This window comes from Diadema antillarum, unplaced genomic scaffold (genome assembly GCF_040938485.1).
Source record: "Diadema antillarum isolate AM-2024a unplaced genomic scaffold, OU_Dant_1.0 scf00000001, whole genome shotgun sequence".
Lineage (NCBI taxonomy): Eukaryota > Metazoa > Echinodermata > Echinoidea > Diadematoida > Diadematidae > Diadema > Diadema antillarum.
In genome coordinates this window covers 6092816-6114810 of record NW_027270890.1, presented here as the reverse complement: position 1 = coordinate 6114810, position 21995 = coordinate 6092816, and the positions used below count along the sequence as shown (strand labels likewise).

The window sequence follows — 21995 nt, the reverse complement described above, 5'->3', positions numbered from 1 at the left end:
AAGTTGAAGAGTTTAAATGCAAAAAAACGATGAAGGGTATATCCTTTTTTTTATCAACAAAAGATGAATCTATTGAAAACAAAGAAATAATATAGGCCTAGATAAATGTGATAATTTTGATAATCTTCAAAAGCATTTTTTTAATGTAGCCTAGGAGTGCAGAAGGGCCTGTACTTTTTTTTTTCTCCGTGAGATATTACTAGTATGATCCTGATTAATACTTAAGGGACGTGTACCTGTTTTTGCATTTTAACTCTTCATTTAGACCTGCGACAGATTTCTGTTCGTATCTATTTTAAAATTACCATAAATCCAAGTTGATTTGGTTAAATGCACATCATGAAATTCAAGCTCATGTGATGAAAAAAAATAATCAAACTCAAGCATTTTGTTCTCAGGACACGTTGAATGTCGCCTGTATAGTAAAGCCAACTCAATTGTCGTGAATATTCTGACACGTTTAAAATCATAACGCCGCACTACATTTGATACTGTCCGGAGTCTTTAGATCAGCTGTTGTTCGTAGACATGTGGTGCACAATATGTGTTAATAATCCATAATTACCCGTTTTTGCCAATTTACCCGAGTCGCTAGCATGATTGAACAACGGTCCGGGAACGTTTTGATCGGGCAAGGAGCGTTGCCTAGGCATTGGGGTTAAACAATTTTTTGACGTCATCAGAAAGTGTGCTCCCGGGGTATCCCACAAGGCAGTTGCGCCCGGAAACCGATTAACATCCAAATATCAATGCGCACTTTGTTTCTTTCATAATAGTTTCTATATTTCAAAGATAAAAACCTTCCAGCACTTTTCACGATTATGTGAATTAGTTTGCCGTATACGTTTCTCTTTATATGTGATTTTCTGCTGTTACAACAAAATAATTGAAATTCAAGGAATGTAGTTCCTCATAAGTGATGCGGCAATAGCTATTTACAAATTGATTGCCGACTTCGACCTGGAAATGAATTCCTAATTCTTTACATATTTCATCTTGAACTGACAGTACAATGACGTCTGAAGTAGAAGAGCATGTCCTCGCAAAATATGAAATCAAGAAGCGTCTTGGAAAAGGGGTAAGTATATTACTTCCTTGAAATTATTTTCCCTTGATTACAGCAGTCACATCGCGCGATAGTTCACGGGCATTTGTCGTTTAGAGCGGAGAGGTAAAGATTGTCTGCCCGGCTGATCCGGGTGCCGATTGAGTGATGGCTGCTGGCTGCTATACCTCTCTGTGAAGCTGTGTGTGGAGCCGCGGCGCGTGTGTGTGATTGAATTCCAGTTCCAGTGCATGCGATGTGTACATACGGACTGGCTGGGACCACTGAGACTGGTGGTACGGCAATTGCAAATACACATTTTATTATATCCTTTGGTCTTTGCTGCTGAGACTAAAAACTAGTGTAGTAGTATAACTCAACTGTTACCAACTTTTAGATGTCCAATGTTAGTGAGTAGTATACTAGTAACTAGTGTACTGTAACTTTTCTAACAATGTTAGTGAGACTGAGCTGAGAGAAAGATGCATAGGTCTACTACAGCACGAAGGCGGAAGCAGAACTTAGCCAGAAGGCTAATGGCAATGTGGTGTGTACAATGTAACTCTCAATCGAAAAGCCAACTCTTCTAGGCATAATAAATATTTTTAAAATTACTGGGTATTGGGCTGAACGTCGTGAGACGACCGAAGTTGAACCTGTAACGTTAATGTTTAATATTACTGACATTACTAGAAGTAGAAATTCTGATGAGATCATCAATCTCCGGCCCGGCCCCTTTCTGCCCAAGCCTTGGCCCAGGCCCCAGGGCAGGCAGAACCCACCCAATTTGGCAAGAGAGTGACTTCACATGCACCTAGCCCGATCAGACGGCCACAGTGTCCCCTAACCCCGGGTGCTCCTTGTACACAGACACAGTTAGAGTATCAATGTGGGAGTGCCCTGCCCCTGAGTCAACAGATCTAGAATGCTGTCTCTGTACAATGAATGAGAAACACAAATTTTTGCCCCTCTAAGTTACGTATTTCACCAGCAATAGGATTACTTTTAATATTCATACTATAATATGTTTCCTATCTATTCATTAGTACCGTTTACTTGCTCATTTCTAGACTGATCCCATGGTCTTGAAAAGACGTTTTTCTATGTCCGAGTCCATCTCCTTTCTCCTCGTTCCTTCCTTAGTTTTTTGAAACAACCTTTGCATGGCACATTGCGCGTTGGCGATATGAATATCAGGCCTCGAAATAGGATTTTGGAGGGGCAAGGCCATTTAGAAAAGGGCACTTTTTCCAAGAGGCCAGGGCACTTGGGTCAGTCAGAGGGGCACCAAGGCCACATTGGAAAGGGCATGTTTGGTGTTTATGAGTAAAGAAAGAAGAAAAACAAACCGAGAAAAACAAACAAACACACACATACACACACACACACAAAGTGCAACACACAACAAAAACCTCTTCCCTACAGCTGTAACACATTCCCGATCTCCGCGTTTCTATCAGGTGAAACGACATTTTTTAAAACAGGAATAAAACAACAGTAGGTATTGATTGAAACTCGACACCCTTTCAGGCCAGCCAGGCCAGGCTGCCATGAAACTTCAAAGCACATTCCGACAGCTGGCTGGCAAAACCACATGGCAAAGGAATTTGCACGCGCATGTGAATTGATTAGTCTGTGACAGACAGTTCATGACCTCCAAGAATGCGCCAGTACGCGCGGTTTCTTCTGTTGATTGGTCTCTCTCTCTCTCCACCCCTCCCCATTCCCCAGTCTGGCACACCTTGGCATCGTGGGATTTTTTTTTTTTCTTGGTGAACTTGGTGTTCACTCTTTACTACTCTATCTGAATATGCGCTGCCTAGCTAGTAACTCTCGCGGCCGCTGCGCTGCGGAGGCAGTCGGGACGGTAAAAGCCGGTCGGGCGTACATGTATGTACACGTCGTCTCGTATCTCGGAAAGATACTTTGAGTTTGAATCAGATATATTGGGATGCGAGTGAACTGATGATATTTGAGATCAGGAAAATTGTTCAAGCTTATTAAAGAGACTTTGAGAAAGGGCATATCATACCGCGTGATACGTCATAAATAATAACTTTCATTCTAAAAGGGCACCACGGCCCCAAGAAAAAGGGCACATTTTTTTTTGGCCGTAACTTTGATCAAAAAACAAAAGGCATTGCGGCCAACGAGAGGGGCACCGACGGCCATGGCCGTCGGTGGCCGTCGGTTAATTCGAGGCCTGGGGGGCGTTTCATCAACGAGTTCGTCGGAGGTTTTCACCGACAAATTTGCTATCAGCCAATCAGACGCAAGGATTTACACTGGCAACTGTTAAAAGCTAATGAAATCCTTGCGTCTGATTGGCTGATAGCAAATTTGTCGGTGAAAACTCCGACGAACTCGTTGATGAAATGCCCCCCTGGGGGGCATTTCATGAAGGAACTTGTCGGATAAAATATCTTATAAGTCAATTATACCCGACAAGTTTTGAGAAATTCTTTAGTCTGATTGGCTGATTTCTCTGAACTTGTCGGATATAATTGACTTGTCGGACATTTTATCCGACAAGTTCCTTCATGAAACGCCCCCCAGGAATATGCATGAAAGGCGCAATGTTCTATTTACACATATTTCATACTTAAAACCTGACCATACATATGCTTGGGTGTTTAATGATTCTTCCATACAGCACGTACAGGTCCTAGGTGGTATTCATAAGCAGCTTCAGACTTGTTGTTCACTTGTTGTTGTTGTTGTTTTCCTTTTGAATAAAACTTTCCCAGGAAATACATGTATGCTTGGGTGACCTGCACCTCGCCATGGTTATTGTTTATGCAAATTTGAATCACAAGTCGTCACTGAAATTCTATCAAATCCCACTCACATGTACAGGAAAAATGCTGAAGATTCCAATGGAACCACAAATTCACTGTTCGTTTCCGGATACTTGCAGCTATCGTCCTCAAACGCGAACGATGCAGAATAGTTGCGCGCTTAGGAAGGGGCAAGCAACTCGCCATCCGCGCTCCCATAGGTAAAGCACGCAAAAGACGTGTGTGGGTGACCGTGATGCTCCCATAGACAAGCACGTAAAAGATGCGTGCTGGTGACTGTGTTGATACTTTGTATTCCTAATATAAATTTCAAATTTTCGCAAAAAAATGCTCGTTTTTTCACCACAGTTTGCTTGTTTGTGGTGACCCTGCCAAGTTTCATGTTTTTTAAGGGATACTGAACACAGTCCCGGGCAAAAATTTTGATTCAGTGCGCTTGTAACAAAATTAAACAGGGTGGTGGTATTCGGGCCCCTGGCGAGGTGCGGGCACCTCACTATACATGTAATGGTAAAAGTGTGTGATCAAAAAAGTACAAACAAACAAGACAAAACAAACATCACAAGAACTACTGAGCTGCCACATGACAACATAATTAACTCAAAGTCAACGATTCTCTCTCCTGGGTGGACTCTTAATTTCTGGGAGTATTTTGTGTGATGGAGATATTAATCAGTATCTACAATGTAACTCTTCTATCAATGTGCAGTTCTTGAGTATGCCAACCTCATGTTTTGTTTTGTTTTTTTCAGATAATGGTTTAATACTGATATAGAGGTGCATGGTAATATCTAACTTTTTCTTCTTGTCATGTATTAGGATTAAGGGTATCACATTTGGTACTTTGTTACAATGCCTTACATTGTTGTGACCTGTGGCTTATTTTCTTGCAGGCATATGGCATCGTTTGGAAAGCCATTGACAGAAGAACCAGGGAGGTGGTTGCCCTCAAGAAGATTTTTGATGCTTTCAGGAATCAGACAGATGCTCAGGTAGGAATAGCATGAAATGGTATCAGACTTTGATAATTGTGCGACGGCTCTTTGTGCCCCTCTAGGTCAGGGAATATTAAGATGTGACTTATAAATGTATTTGGCATTATCTGTCAGTGTGAGGTAGTTTACTGCCTGTATTATCTGCAGTGTTTCGTAAGTGTGAGGTAGTTTACTGCCTGTATTATCTGCAGTGTTTCGTAACATCCTTATGTTTCAAACACATTGCTTTTATTACTCTTATGGAGCTGATGTATACTATGCAATTATTGCTTACAATTGCAGTTATTGGTTTGAAGACAGGAATGTGAGTATTCTTGTGTGTGGTAATAAGAAGTAATAATAAGTACAGCATTTTTAATGCGCCATTGATCTACAGTAGGGGCCTATTCTGAGGCGCAGAGAGACATATAAAGAGAATAACATACATTTGCATAGTTGTACATACAGATGAAAGTTGAAGAACAAGGAAGAGATAGAAATATAAATGCCCAGTAGTAAAGCAATTCAACAAATATTCAACCAATGCAAGATGCAAACATATATGACTTCAGATGTATTTCAAATGTTTCAGTGGTTTCTGCTGATCGGATTCTCAATGGAAGAGCATTCAAGAGTGATGGGGCTGCAGAAATAAAGCCTTTTCTCAGAGAATCCAGATTGTTTGACTTTCAACTGTTAATAAACTTTTAACTTTTAACTATAATCACCGCAATGGAGTATTAACCAGGTGATTTACAGAAAAAAAATCAAGTATGAATGTAAAAGCTTTCCTCTCCATCTCTGATATGTACACATCTACAACTACAATGTATATACAATGTACATTGTATATGTTTCTTTTTTCTTCAAATTATGCAGAGGACATTCAGAGAGATCATGTTTTTACAGGTAAGTAATACACAAAAAAAAAATCAAAATTCCAAACCTGTCCTTCATTTTGAATGAACATTAGTAATGTAGTAAAACCTTTGTAATTGTGTGAGGGCAATTTCCCCTGCATGGATGACTTGTTGACTTTTTCCCTATTTTTTGTTTTGAATGAACATTAATTAATGTGATACGAGAGTAATGTGTGTTAGTAACTTTTGACAAAGTTATTCTTTTTACTTGTAGTTTAAAAGAAAAAGAAAAGTTGATACTGGACAACATGAAAGGTATGCATAATCTCTTTTTGGAATATTTTGATGAAGGCTTTTCTTCCAATATGGATGATCAAATGGTTGAGGTTCTTGTCACAGTTGTATTTATTTTATGCAGATTAAATATTAGTTTTTGTCTTTAACGTCAGTCCTGTTTACAATAGCCTTTTCAGGGGTATGATTGTGGAATCCTTCTGCCGTGTTATCTTTGCAGGAATTCAGCGACCACAAGAATATTGTCAAGTTGCTCAATGTGATGAGAGCGGAGAATGATAAAGACATCTACCTTGTATTTGAATACATGGGTGAGTTGGAAACTGGTGATGGTTTGACATTGAAGAAAGATACAGTGGACTCCCGTTATAGAGAAGTCCTCGCCTCGGGACCGACAGTATTCTTTTGTTACATCAAAATTTCATTGTAGCCGAACAATTAAACTATGAAAAAATATAGAGGGGATAATGTTGAGGCCTGAATTTTTACTTCATTGTAACTTGAGTTTCATTATAACCATGATAATCAAGACGGTGCATGGTATGAAGTATACACAGATTTGTGAACCGAAGTTACTTTTGTGTGTACAGGGAAACCCCATTACAATTGTGTGTCCCCGATACTGCTGACTAATACCTCATTTCAACTGGTACCATGATAACATTGTAAGCGTACTACTTTGTAGTAATGAAGTCTGGCAGCCAAACACAGTAACGGAAAAATCAGGAATGCCAAAGCCACTTCATTATTGAACTGCAGTACCTTGTAAGCTTACTATAACACGGTTTCGCTGTATCAATTTTAGTTTCATGCAGTCAAGATAATATTAGGTTTATGTGAGTACTGAATTGATTTATGTGCACAGTCAAAATTATTGTCCCCGCCGAACGAGTTCGAGCAGGGGACTATGAAACGGGCTCCGTACGTGTGTGTGTCCGTGTGTCCGTCCGTGTGTCCGTCCGTGTGTGATCAAAATCTTCAATTTGCTACTTCTCTGTCATTTATGAGCCAATTTTTATTCTGTTTGCTTCATATGATAGCACTACATGGGAGCTTTGAAACTTCTACACAAAATTTTAGTTGTGACCTTTGACCTTGACCTTTGACCTATATTGTACATTTTGCTTCAAAATGCTACTCCTTCGCCATTTCTAACCCGATTTCGATTCCGTTTGCTTTATTTGATGGCACTAGGTGAGGGCTTCAAAACTTCTACACAGAATTTTGACCTTTGACTTCTTTGACCTTTGACCTTGATTTTTGACCTATATTGTACATTGGCTACAAAATGCTACTCCTTCGCCATTTCTAACCCAATTTCGATTCCGTTTGCTTTATGTGATGGCACTAGGTGAGGGCTTCAAAACTTCTACACAGAATTTTGACCTTTGACTTCTTTGACCTTTGACCTTGATTTTTGACCTGTACATTTTGCCACTAAATGCTACTTCCGGCGGGGACATATGTTACGCACCGCGTAATTTCTACTTTTCCTTGTTGTATTTTACTTTTTATTGATTTGTTCAAAAACAGTATCTTGGAGTTGTAGCACATGTTTGACTTGAAATGCTAATCAAATCTGAGAATATATTTTATTTGTGTGCCATTTTAATGCCAAGTAGTTTATGGAAAAAAACGTTGAAGAATTCTATCAAGTATAAAAGATGGAGAAAACCTAACCTGCACAGCAAATAGAAAGAAATGTTATTTTGTTTGCTTCTTTCCCTCAGACACGGACCTGCATGCTGTAATAAAGAAAGGAGGCATCCTGAAAGACATCCACAAACGCTACATCATGTACCAGCTTATCAATGCTACAATGTACCTACATTCCGGCAACGTTATCCACAGAGACCAAAAGGTGTGTGCTCTGAAATAAGTGTACTTTGGCCCCCTCCAGCCCCAAGAGGGTTGGTATTTGGTCAGCAGCAAAACTATTTAGATGTAGGAAATGATCCACAAAGACAGGATATGGAGGAAGGTAATGCTAATGTATTGATGGGCAATACAGTGTACAGTATGTACAGTCTGCAACACAATGTAAAGATCAACTTTGCAACATGTCAAGTTTACTGTACCCTTGTAATTGAAACTTGACCCTCAGAGCAACTATGTTAATGATATGCCTTATACCCATGTTGGTTCCTTGAAGCATACATAGTTTTCATTTTGTTATTTTCAGGGTATTATGATCAGGAATTCAAATTACATAAATGTCTGGAATCAACCATTCTAGTGAGCATTTACCTTTACATCTATAGGTTACTATGATTAATGTTTGTTTTTTTTGTCTCTGTTTTTGTTTGTTTGTTTGTTTGCTTCCTTCTACACTTATGATAGCTCTTCCTTGTACATAAAGTGCTAATGGAAATTTAGAGTGTCAAAATGGCTTACTGCAGAGCTGTCCATTGGGTAAAAGGAAGCAAGTGCTGAGAGTGTTACATTTTTGTATGTCATGATTCATGTGTTTAGAATATTTACTCCCCATAAGTACAGCAATGGGTATTACATTTAAGTGGGAGGCTGTTCACTCTGATCTCATCCCTTTTAACGTATTTTTCATCCTTTAGCCAGTCTAGTAGATACGGTTAACTCGGCGTAAGTCAACGCCGCAAATATCAGATAATCGGCTTTGTAATAGTCAATGAAAATAAGAAGTCCCAATTTTAGATCATAGCCTTACAAATGTACATATGTTATCCCTCTGTTCATTCAGGAGTCCAATATTGCTTATTACAGTTGATGCGTTTAGCCTCGGTTCCGTCAAGGTCGCCTTATGGGGAATTGATTGTATGTATCATATGGCTCAGCATATTACACAAACTGTTGCAAATTGCGTCCTTTTCTCTGTTTTGCTACCAGCCCTCGAACATTCTATTAGACACGGAGTGCTTTGTGAAAGTGGCAGACTTTGGGCTGGCGCGGTCCATCACTCAGATCGACGCTGCTCTCAGTGACGACAATCCAGCTCTCACAGAGTATGTGGCCACCAGATGGTACAGAGCCCCAGAGATTCTTCTGGCATCAAAAAGGTATGCAGACACAAGCCCCTCACTTCCTATGCATTAACCTTTACATGGTGTCTTGTCCGACATTCAGTGTCATATTCTTTTTTTTTTTTCAAGCCTTGAAAGTTTAATATGATAAGAATCATAATGGTAGAGCAGTTGTAAAACTCTCATGATTTTCTCTTTCTTTATCTACATTCGTAATGGCAGCATACTGAAAAACAAACATCATCACAAAATTAATCAATTAGATCTGATCTGTTGCAGTGCCAGAAGGGTTTTAAACAAAACATTCAGTTCGGTTCAATTCAAAGCATAAAATTCAATTCAATTTAGTTTTATTTAACATTGCCATTTTCTTTCAGGTAGTGAGCCTCTTCAGAGTTCTGTGAACTTTGCCAAATGTTGTGATACTCCTTTTAGAAAGGAAGGCTAACCTGTGTTCACAAATCAATAAACAATACGAAAGGCTTGCATGATTTGTGAATTATTGCTTTGTAATGATTATCGGTAGGCAATGAGTTGGTCATTTGTATGTCGTTGTGAATTTTTCATGCTTCTTTATGTCCTGCCTCTATAGGATTGTTCTTCTTGTTTGACTTTGTGTGTATGTTTAGTTTATTTATTTATCATGTGCTTTTTCATGTTCCTGACATTTAAAGCACCGTCATTCAAATATGTTGAAATCCTGCAATGAATTCCCTGTAATGTTTTTATTGCATAATTGAAATTGAAATGAATTGAATTGAAATGAATTGAATTGAAATGAATTGAATTGAATTGAATATGAATTGAATTGAATTGAATTGAATTGAATTGAATTGAATTGAATTGAATTGAATTGAATTGAATTGAATTAAATGGAATTGAATTGAATTGATAGGTACACCAAGGGAGTAGACATGTGGAGCTTGGGATGCATCCTGGGGGAGTTGCTGAAGGGCAAACCCATGTTTCCTGGAACGTCAACGTTCAACCAGCTGGAAAAGATTATGGCCATCATAGATCCACCGTCCAAGGGGGACATAGATGCCATCCAGTCGGACTATGGAGCAACCTTTGTAGACATGTCAAAACTCAGGTAAGGGGTTTCAGTATTGAATCGTTAACATGGATTTTGATTTTTGTATCTTTATAGTTATTATCACTTTCTTCCTTTGGACAGTGAGCCACGGAATGACCTAGTCCTTACTTTGGCAATGTGCACTACAAGTTAACCGACTGATCTGAGGAGAGTGATAAAGATATTGAAACAACTGTTCTTATAATCTTTTCCATGAATATTGGTGTAAAATGTTGATAATGTACATTTTTACCTTTTATTTCAAGTCCAGATTTACAAAATATGCCTGAAGTGAACTAATTAGAAACTGTGTTGATTTGTGAAATGATTTTGATCAGGAATGATAAGCAGTTCATCATCATATTTTGATCTGTTGCTTTATGATGTAAAGTGACTTTCATTCTATAGTATCAAGTATTTGTAGTACTTGCTTCCAGCATACAAATTATTTTTTGTCTTTTATTCTTAATAAGATATCTCATTACATTGTATGAAATGTGGCAGTTTTTTTTCTGTTGCTTGTCCAGATAAATTATCTGATCCAAAGTTTTATTATCATATAATGCTCCTCATTATCAGGCACAGACAATCAATAGAAGAAGTTTTGCCAGGTGCACCGGCTGACGCAGTAGACCTTGTGCGGAAACTTCTCCATTTCAACCCAGACAAACGACTCACTGCCAAACAAGCTCTTTCACACCCCTATGTAGCCAGGTACGTCCCCAGAGCTGTATAAAGATGGTACACATAATTTGCACATTGCACCCCTTGGCAAAACATTTTTTTTTTTTTTTTAATGATGGTACAAGGTTTGTAGTCTTCCATATTCCACCTACGAAGTACTTTAGTATGAATGCATGTACACATAAGTAATTGGAGACTTCCATCAGATGGGTCTAGGGCAGTTACCCCCTGGACAATTACCCCCGACCCTTACCCTGACCCTAACCCTAACCTTAATCCTAATCCTGAAACTAATCCTAACCCTAACCCTAACCCAAACGCTAACCCTAAAACCCAACCTTAACCCAAATCTTTACTCTAACCTTATCACTATTAACCAGTAATTAGCTGATGGATGATTGCCCTTGGGGGGTAATTGCCCTGATACGCCACCTGATATGTAGGAGAGCAAGCAATAAGATTCAACAGCCTACACCTTGTGTAGATGTCCTCAAATAAATCAGAGACAGGTCTTGTAACTCAACACTATGGGTGTTGTATTGGAGAAATCAATATCACACTCAATTGATCTTGACCCTGGCAAAGGCATTCATGTAGCTACAGACATGTACATCATTGTGTGTGCATGCAAGACAGTTAAAGTGTTGATATCAGCAACTAATAAATTTTTCATAAACTAGTAATGCACTCGGAGAGCGCAGACCTCTGCCAAGCAGCTCACTTCCACCACTGATCTTTTTCTCCAAATGAGATCAGTGACTTCCACTCATACGTATACATGCTGAAAATCGCCAGATTTCCCAATATAGAAGCCTTTTGTCTCAATATAGAAGCCTTTTGTTACATCACCAGCTTCAAGCAGCACAGTGTCTCACCTGAGCAAAGTACGCACTTTCATGCATGTTGTGTAGCTTGAACTCCCAAGTTCGTTGACCCAATTTTTCCAATATAGAAGCCTTTTGTTACATCACCAGCTTCAAGCAGCACAGTGTCTCACCTGAGCAAAGTACGCACTTTCATGCATGTTGTGTAGCTTGAACTCCCAAGTTCGTTGACCCTACCTGCCAAAATATCGAAAATCATCCATGAAGTCCAAAAAATTCTCGGTTCACAACCCAAATTTAGTCATCTATAAAGAACATAACCTCCTTCCTTGGCAGTGGTAACTACTGGTACCAATACTTGTATGTAATTCACAATTGTGTAGTACATTTGGAAGTAGTCAAGAAAAGCATCAATGTTCCTTTAATAGGAAGAGGGAAAAAAAGTAGGCTTGGTGTAATTTAGCTCATGGCCACCCTGTCAAGCTTGAAAATATTGGGAGGTTGATACTCCTATGTTTGACGTTAATGTGGCTTATGAGGGAAATATGGCAAGTTAGTCGTTAAAGTTATTTCCTGATACGGACATTGGCTTTAATCACGAAGACCACAAGATTGCCTTATTAGTCGGCACACTGTCATTTTGTAATGTATCCTTTTCTGTCTTTCGTTTATCTTTCAGATTTAGGAATCCATCAGGGGAGATCCAACTCGACTACGATGTTGTCCCTCCTCTGGACGATGATGTCCAGCTCTCGGTCAATGAATACCGGTCAAAGTTATATCAGGTAGGAAAGTCTGTCAATATTGCCAATCCAGCCTGTACAGTCTGTGCTGTGATGCAACTGTCATTCATGTTATTTAAAATGCATGTCTCATTAACTCATTGCTTACTGTAGGCTGAATCTGCAAAAGCTGGATTCTGCAGGTTTCAAATTTTAGATTGTGCATAGTGGCACAGTTACCCAACTCCTTGTTAAGGTCTGTTAAATCTGACTGATTGTCACAGCGAACTAGGGAAATAAAGTTTTGAATAATGTTTGTGTTGTCATAAACCTTTTAGCAATATTGTGAATTTCAAAGATAACTTCTACATGTGCAGAAATAAACAGAAAATTCAAAGTTGTACTTCAAAGTTATAATTGCATCTAATCCAAAATTGAAAAGATCTTACAAAGATAAAAGAATAAAAAGAAAAAGACTTGAAATCTGTGCTTATTAATCTTGGTATGGATAATGTAACTTTTTTATTCATATGGCCCAGAAGGCAGTGCTGATTATTTTCAGAATGAATCTTCAGGGCAAATCTTCCTTGGTTAACATTCTTCTTCCTGCCCCTTCTTCATCCCCACATCCTAACTCTTCTCTGTCCATGATGACCCCACCTCACCATCGCTCGCTCCCTCCCATCTTCTTCCTGTACCACCAACCACCATACATCATTCCGTCTGGTTTTTCCTCCCGACAGATGATGAAGGAGAAGAAGGCCAAACACCGACAGCAGCTGAGAGAGGCCCAGGTAGCCCAGCGGAGGGGCAGCCAGTCCTCCACCCCTCCCTCGGAGCAGGGCAGCCCCGTCGTCAACGGCGCCACCGCCTCGGCCCGATCATCCCACTCTACCAGCAGCAGGCACAGTGGGGGCGGGAAGCAGAGGACACACCCAGTGGGCGGGGCTGGGGCGGCACCCGCTGGTGGTGCCTACACCAATTACTCAGGTAAGGATGTTGGCAGTACGATACCTTCCTTCACTGTGTACCATTGTGATTTATCGGTGTGTATTTTGTCGGATGTGAAAGTCATTACCACCATTTTTATGCATGTCTTCCAATGAAATGCATGCTGTGGGTGTAATATACTCTGCTGAATCACTTCTCTGGGATCACTTTGTTACTTGTCACAATACCAAGCAATTCAGTGATCACAAACCATTATGATATTCAAGTTTTATCGCTATAACCCCATTTCTGTTTGTGACTCCATGATGGTAAAAAAGGAAAACCTTTGAAAGAATTGAGAGTTGAAATTTGCAAGACTTAGCCCCCCCCCCCCCCCCCCCAAAAAAAAAAAAAAAAAAGGAAGAAATTCATTCCATCCTTTTGCCAAGTGAATCATTCCTGCAAATATGTACATGTATGTATAAATAATGCAAATCAAATCAAACTGAAAGAAATCTTTTATACAATGACTTCACCACTTTCCCTAAATTATAGTAATGAAACAACAACAAGGATGACATCTTAGAAACAACCTATTTTGAATCATTAAAACTTGGGCACCTTTTTATCTAGATATTACTTGTTGATGCAGTGCACTATTTGTAACTTTGAATTAAATTTCACATTTGACCATAACTAGAATGCACCTATTTAGAAAGCCACTCCCAGTCTGCCTCATTTTGTTGAGAATGTCTCGTCATGATACTCATATTTGTATGTCCAGCTGCAATAATGTTTGTTGTGGTTTTGTTACATTTGTCTTTTCTTTTCCACTGGGAGTAAAGCATTTTGTGTTTGGTATTTGATTGCTTTATGTTGGTGCTCTATTGTATCATGAAATGAGCAATTCTAGATTTGATTTCTTGGTACTGTAAACAAATGGAAATGTATACTTCATTCTTGCCTATTTATTCTAATGCTCTGCAGTTACAAATTGTTGAGTGAGGTGTTTATTTTCATTTGAAGCAAAGCAAAGTACTGAGAAAAGCATGAACTTTTCTCAAGATACTGATGTTAGTACCAGAACATAAAGTCACTTTTTTTCAGAAGCAGTTGGTACATTGACAGTGGAAATAACTCTTCTGGTTTAAAGCAGCCCTGCATTATACCTGGCACTTACATTATAGCATTTCTGCATTTGAATCAAAGCAGTATGCCACCTGTCGTTAAATGGCACGCAGTTCTTTATTTGCAATTGCCCTTTACTGTGCCTATTTTTGCAACATTTACTTCAAGCAGTTTTAGAAATTAGTATCCCTTGTGCATTCTTTTTCTTAAATATGCATATCGTTGCTGGGGCGACAAGACCTCATATCTACAAAATGTCAAATGTTCAGGAGAGCAAGAAACCATGGCAGCCAAAGCACTGTATCCAAATGGGATTACACATTCCTTTGCCATGCCATGGTGGCTTTATTTTGGGGGTAAGACAGCTGGAATTTGGACAGGACATCACTTCACTGATTATCTAACCATTCATCCAAAAAAAGTCATTTTCACCAAAATTGCAGATCTGTACAAGGTCTTGTCACCCCAGCAATGATAAACTTGCGACCTTAATTTTGTAGTATTTCTATACTTCAGCTGCCTTCTTCACCGCACATTTAGATGTATTTTTGTTTTCAATAAACTGTGCAAAAAGAATGCATTATGTGAGTTGAAAGCCACTGTTCTATAATGCATGAATAGATTTAGTGACTGGTCTCTTCTGCCATTTTGTTTGTTTGTTTTTGTTTTTTTGTTGGGTTATGTTTCTGCCCTACCATGGTCTCGTATTCCATCCGTTTGCTGTGCATCCATGTGCTGTGGTCTGGTCTCTGCGATGTGTGGCCCTTTTCCCTTCCCCCTTCCCCTGTGTGTAGCTGAGGCAAGAAAGCACAGGCCCCCGCTGGGCCTCACCACGGGTAGCGGGAACTCTCCCAGCAAACGGTTGCACCAGACTGTTAGCTCCCCTTTGCTGCATGCAGGTGACGGCAGAATATAAAAAACTGACATTTTTATTTACATTTTTTTTTTTTTTATTCAGTAAGAAAAAAACAAGTCAGACTTTGGGTGACTGTTGTTATTGCTGGTATTATTGTCCGTATCATTTTTGTTGTTTGTGAGAGTAGTATAGAAATGTGCTTATTGTAATTCTATATATAATTTGTGGTATTGTTATTCTTTTTTGATTTATTTGTCCTTTTATTTTATTATTTGTTTTTTTGTTTATATAATTCATTATTATTACACAAATATATTATATAAAATTATTTTAGCTATATTTGCGTATTCATTCAAATGAATCATTCATTAAGTATTCAACTATGATGAGTGTGTCACTGTAGCTTTCACTCACTGAAACATGAAAGCTAATTTTGGTCATGTTAGAGCCAGAAAGGCATTATTATGGCAGTGTGATGTCTCAGGAGGTAACAGCCTTCTTGTTCTAAAGAGTTAGTTATAATCAACCAATCCAATTTTACAATCTGCAGATGATATATTTAGTTTAAGATGGCTGTACTATAACCTTAACCCGTTGAGGACGGACTGATTTTGCTACAACACGCACTTCCCATAGACACCTGCCCGAGTATACGCGGGACTCGTTCTCAACGGGTTAAGCAAAAAGATTTTGAGGGCACTTTTGATCAAGGAAGACTTCAGACACATGCAACTAAATTTTGTCTTGATGTTTGCCCGAGAAGACTGGAATTGAGCCGAACGTTGATTTGATAAGTTGTTGTAGGTCACGAAATTATTAAAATTAACCAGGTTGTGCTCTTTTTTTTCTTCTTCTTCTTTTTCTTTCTCCGCTCTGCATTGTGTGTGTAGGAGTTGCCTTTGGCCGCACCACGAAGGAACCACTAACTGCTCCCACAGGGCAGAGCAAGAGTCAGCCCTCTGTACGGCAGGGTCTGACCCGACAGCGTAGCCTTGAGAACATTGCTGCCGTAAGTATGTCAGAAAAACTCAGGTTACATGTGATTTAGTTAAATGTGTGCCCCAGATGGACTGATGGCCTAGGGGAACTGTATTCTATCAAATATTAATCTAGTGTCTGCTGTCAGATTTATATTTGCAGTATTATAAAGTCTCTTTTTTGTTTCATTTAAAAAGAGAAAATGAGTACCTTTTTTTGAAAGACATATCAAATAACTAAGGACCATGATTATGTTAGTTATATTTTAAGTTATGCTTAAGTATTTTGATGATATAAATTTGCATAAGAAGATATTTAGTTTGTGAATTGATGGATATAATTATGCACTTTCAGGCGTTGGTTAGTGGGTATCTGTATGAACATTGGGCAGATGCTGAGAGAGGTATGCAAATTGATTGATAACCTGACAAATAAATACAGAGAAAAAATTAAAATGTAACTTTATTTGTACTTCTATATTCTCCCCACCAGTACAATGGCGCCGAAAACAACTACCATACAAGTAATTACGGTCAGCAGCGTCCAACCTCGGGCCATCACCAGCGAACACGGTCATTCTCTGCTGGTCTGCGAAACAACACCATCACGAGAGATAGCAAGGGTCATGCTGGCCCTTTGGCTGTTTCCAGCTCAAGACTGGTGAGTCTCTCTTAGAACTAAGAGTTTGTACTTGCTGTTCAGAGAAAAGGGATGGGACAGGCTTAGGAGGTAGAGCTACAATATTTTACTTTATACTGTATACGCCATATATTTAGCAAGTCTAATTTTTTGCGAATGGGGACTTCCCGACAATTTTGTGAGTGGTTAAATTTGCGATTGTAGAGTACAGTGCTGAACGGAGATTAAGTATGCATGCACGCCACATTCATGTTGGGATGAGAGATCATATTTTTTCATGTTTATAACATCGCGAATAGCACCCAATTTACGAAAATCAAAAGCCTCGCAAAATATTTGGTATATACAGTATTAAAAAACGTGCAAATTTTCGTACATTTCCCGCGACATGAAATTTGCCCAAAAATGAAAGTGTGGGAATTTTTGGCTTGTTATACATGTGTATTAAAGATTATTTTGTACCTTTCATTTCAAGGCAGGCATATTGCAAGGATGTTACTGTTCTGCTATGAGAAGTTTTCCTCGTGTTAGCTAGTCCTGTAGCCTGAGTAAATTTGCTGCGTGAGTCGTAATTTACACCATTTACGTTGTACCATGGTATCTGCAGCCAAAGCCCTTAATCGCCATGGCAGCAGTGGGCTGTTTGCAGTGCTCACTCAATTGTTGTGATCATGCGAAATTCGTCTTACTCGGCCAAGCACAGAAAGTATGATACTCTTTCGTTAGTGTGTGGTTTTCATTGTTGATATATTCGTGCAGTGGCCATTGCAGGACAATAGTTTCAGTATCACTTCTAAGTGCTAGCTCGAACAGGATTTAGTGTACAAATACTCGCCCTTGCCTGATGCTTTGCAAACCCTGCAATGGAAAAAAATCATGAATTATTCGGCAGTTGTGAGACAAGTGTCGCATTCCACAGTTAAGCCCCCCACACACTCTACGACTCATGGCCTTACGACTGACAGACTTTGGATCCGAAATAAATCACAGCATCCTCAGAATAAACACCGCTTGTTTATTTCAGATCCAAAGTCTGTCAGTCGCAAGGTCGTGAGTCGTATAGTGTGTGGCGGGCTTTAGTGAATGTTACCATCTTCACAACATCTAGTGCCTTATCTTACATTTTCCCTGTCCACAGATCCCAGCACAGAGGCCGGTGTCAGCCCATGAGAGCAGGCAGTCACATTCGTACGGTCGAAAGCAGTTTGGGCTAAAGAACGCAAACGCGAGTGGCTCAGCCAAGTCCAAGTTTGGCAGCTATTCACAGTCTCACGGCACAATAACAGCTAGCGGTTTGGCCAAATTACAAGGCAGATAGTGCATGTCTGTATCCCAATAAGAAACAACATGGCCATTGTGTATTCTGTGCATTTGATATCCTCCCATACGCAAATATGATAGGCCCATCGATGAAATCAGAAGGGACCATTCCAAATGCACTGAGTGAATTATTTTGGGTAGGAAATCTCATGTTCCAGTACTGTCTAGGAAGATATATCGTATGCCACAGTTCAGAGATATTTTGAGCAAAGTTATGAGCATTTGAGTGTCTGTGAATAATCACTATAACGTGTCATTTTATGGCCATCTTTCAAGAAGCGTCTTAATTGCTTTCCTTATTGTTTTAGTTGAGACTTTTTTTCAGCACATCACTCTATGGAAAGATATATTCCATATCACTGTGCTCAATTTATATCAAGTATATATAACCACACATCCCCCAAATCTAGGGAGTTCAGTCTTTCACCCCAGTTCACCAAAAATCACTCAAAGATCCATTTAAAAGTGAAACTGTGATACATGCTCTTTTCCTTCTCCACACTCACCGGTCATGAGACAGTGAAGGTTATTTTAAGGATGAGGCAAGATGCATCGCGAGATGATGTACTGACATTACCACGTTGACTTGCAGCCCTAAATTGATTTTCACCTTAGCTTTGCTGCCTAATACGCGTAATATGATTTATTATGTCATATGAAATGCTTCGTTGGGTGGTGTATCCCCCTTCAAAATGGAATTGTCTTGTTCTCAGTGCGGTTCTCATTTAAATGTCTTTCATTTATCTACATTTGCATATCTTCCTATTCTGCTCCAAATTCATTTTTTCTTCCTGTAATTGCTAGATTCATTTCTTGGCTATTGTGGTTACAGAGACAGATTTTTCAAATTCGTGAGATTCTTCCATCGATATTTTTTTATTGCAACTGATTGACAAATTGCCCTACATCGATTTGTCAATCAGTTGCAATGGAAACATCTCGACGAAAGAATTTCATGAATTTGAATAACCACGCAGTACCCGCTGCATGCTATAAGGATAAGAACCAACACTTGCTGTCAGGCGAAAGCTCGGTGGTCTAGTGGAGATGATGCCTGTCCGATGATCAGGAGGTCATAAGTTCGAATCCTGCTCGAGTATGTACGCCCATGATTTTTTATCATGGCTACTACTAAAAAAAAACACTTATTAATTCAGTGCTTATTTAAGTCGATGTAGGGTAATTTGTCAATCAGTTGCAAAGAGACAGATTATGTTTTGGGGTAACAGTTGGAGGAGTTTTCATGTCGCAAGTAATTCAAATGCAAAACAGTAGACTTACTGTACATGTCCACAGTCAACAAGTTTAATGCTTTAATGGTTGATATCGTAATATCCATGGAGTATTGAGTGTATGATTACAGTAGCAACTTCACAATGAACTTGTTAGTTGTGGTGTGACTCATCCAGTGAAGTGTCCTTTGTAACTCTTTGTGTGCTACGTTTGCACGCCTGACTAAGTTTACGCCTTGCCAGTTTGGCAAGCTTGCTGCAATGCAGCATCGCACACAAACCAGTCTATAAATTTCAATATGCCACAGTTCATTGAAAGCTGTGTAGCCACAGCTTTGTCATAAAATTTAGATCACAGCAAAGCTTTCAATTTTCACTGTAACTTCGCTGTACAAAAGTGTACCATATTTGTGGCATAATTGCTTTTACACAAAAGTTACGTGGCTTTGAAACACAATGCTTTCCAAAAGTGCTCACAAAGAGATAACCCTTGTCCCCTTGTATGTGGGGGGAGATCCTGTTTTCACAGAGTTTCAGGATGGTTCAGTGTACTTTTTTGTGTTTTTGTGCTCCGCACATGCTCATAACATATGTTTCAAGCGGCATTACCTACTTGCTCACACACTGACATGGACAATGCATTCAGTTTATGTTTGGTGTATTACAATGTACAGGTTTTTTGAATTAGTGTATGGCTGAAATATATGATTTGTACCAAATCTCATAAAATCAGAAAGATGGGACTTGCACCCTGCTTGTTTATGTTCTATCAGCAGATCATTATGACACTTTCAATTTATATCATTCATAGTCATTTCCTCTCATGTCTCAATAGTGTACTGTAAAAGAGGAAATTTTCGCGGTGTTGAAATTTTCGCGCATTTCCCGCAATCAGAAACTAGCGCGAAAATAAAAGCATGTGAATATTTCCGCTTGCCATATGTTCCTGTGCGTGATGTCTTGATTCCGTGGAATTAAAAAACATGCGAAACTCTTTTCACCCGGCCAAGCGCGAAAAATTGGTCGCGCGAAAATATCCGCTTTTACAGTAATGCCAGTACATGAACTGAGCCTCCATTGCACATCCAGATGTTTGACAACTATCAAACCGTTGAGGTTTATCTGTTAATTTGAAAGCAGGAAAAGGGACTGTATCAGTTGAATAGATAATATCAACAGTAATGAAAGTACATCGCAACCTCACAGGAAGCAGATTTTATAAGAAAAAAAACAAACACAAAGGAAGAACAACTTGACCTAAAAAACTATAAAATATCGGTTAGTTGAACTGTTACCCTCTTTCCTCAAAGGATTTCCTATCTGTGTATCTACTGTGTAATTTAATGTCAGTGTCCCAGTTTATCACACAGCAGTTGCGCAGAGGCTAATATGGAATACAATTGATTAATCAAGTGAGTTTCTGCAATTTCAGTGCCATGATCAAGTAGCCCTGCAAGAATTTTCTTTATATTCATTCCGTTCTGGTAATGGGAAAAGTTTTCAGATCAGATCAGATATTATTTTATTGTCAAATTTAAGAAATTCTTCCTGTTGGCATTTATACTGATAGTAATATCTACATGCATGAATACATAAATACACACATATATGTATACATACATACATAGATACACATATATTGTACTTACATACATACATACATACATACATGCTTGTAAAGTACAATTCTCAATATGCAAGTATACAATCATCTGTATTCATAATAGAGTAAGCAAATGCTTAATTACCAGTTCATTATTTATTATAATGTATTCATGGATCAAAAACAAAGCAAAGGAGTCAAGGAGACATGAAGTATGTTCTTTCATCACCTACTTATAATAAGGGGTTTCATTTCGCGTCTCGGATGCTCGGAATCCATGTCTGATGGCTTGTTGACAAACTGTGTGAAAACTTTTGTGCTCTAGAGGAACTTGATGCAACATCGTTTCCTGATACTAACTGGCAGCAGCTCTGACATGCTCATTTCCTTGAAAATGCACATTCGATCTCTACTGTGTTGTACATTAAAAAAACCTTGAAAAGTATTTATGCAGGAGTGTACTAGAAAGAAAGTTTTGTGCTTGTGTGTGATTCAACTGTAAAGCAAATGATTAGATTAAAAGATTGTGTTATGTGTATGATGTAAATATAGCAAATGAAAGGTGAATTGTCAGATGATGTATTGAGAAACATTATACGTATTTAATATTGTCTGTGTAATGCCAGAACAGCCTTGACTGCATAAAAAGATATGTAGAAAGAAAGTCCACCTAGGTGCAAAACTAAGTGTATGAATATGTATTTCAGTAAATTCAATAAATCTTGGCACACCATCATGGCTGTGCTTACAACATGAGATACATTTACAACTGTGTTTATTAATATTTGTATAATTGCATTTCCATAATAGGGAACAACTTTGATATTGGCTTATTATCTTCAAGACAAAGTAGTTTTCTGCTGAATTTCAAATTTGGTGTTGTGGAATTTTTATGTTGATTTCTAAATTTCATGTTTTTAATGTTTTGAAAACTATATCCTGGTGAGGGAGGAATTATCATAGAAATCAAAAAATGAAATTCCTGAAATGTTCCTTCATGTGTTTTAGTTACCTTATTTGGTAATTGTCATGAAAAG

At 38.8% G+C, this 21995-nt stretch overlaps 1 protein-coding gene across 1 annotated transcript; it reads left to right on the top strand.

The window, feature by feature from the left end:
- The first annotated feature begins 940 nt into the window (after positions 1-940).
- On the top strand, positions 941-18635 carry LOC139719553 (extracellular signal-regulated kinase 2-like). The gene is made up of 14 exons (XM_071630997.1): positions 941-1078; positions 4737-4835; positions 5697-5726; positions 6192-6282; positions 7702-7832; positions 8834-9003; positions 9863-10060; positions 10622-10756; positions 12230-12335; positions 13016-13262; positions 15125-15229; positions 16077-16195; positions 16657-16824; positions 17942-18635. The coding sequence occupies exons 1-14, from the start codon at positions 1013-1015 to the stop codon at positions 18119-18121; spliced, it is 1845 nt and encodes a 614-aa protein (XP_071487098.1). The 5' UTR covers positions 941-1012; the 3' UTR covers positions 18122-18635.
- The last annotated feature ends 3360 nt before the right edge of the window (positions 18636-21995 follow it).

Bases quoted from the DNA above. Each gene is read 5' to 3' on its own strand.
- LOC139719553 (XM_071630997.1), top strand. From the start codon at position 1,013: ATGACGTCTGAAGTAGAAGAGCATGTCCTCGCAAAATATGAAATCAAG. The intron at 4,836-5,696 runs GTAGGAATAGCA...CAAATTATGCAG, and splicing joins GGAATCAGACAGATGCTCAG to AGGACATTCAGAGAGATCAT. The intron at 16,196-16,656 runs GTAAGTATGTCA...TCTCCCCACCAG, and splicing joins GCCTTGAGAACATTGCTGCC to TACAATGGCGCCGAAAACAA.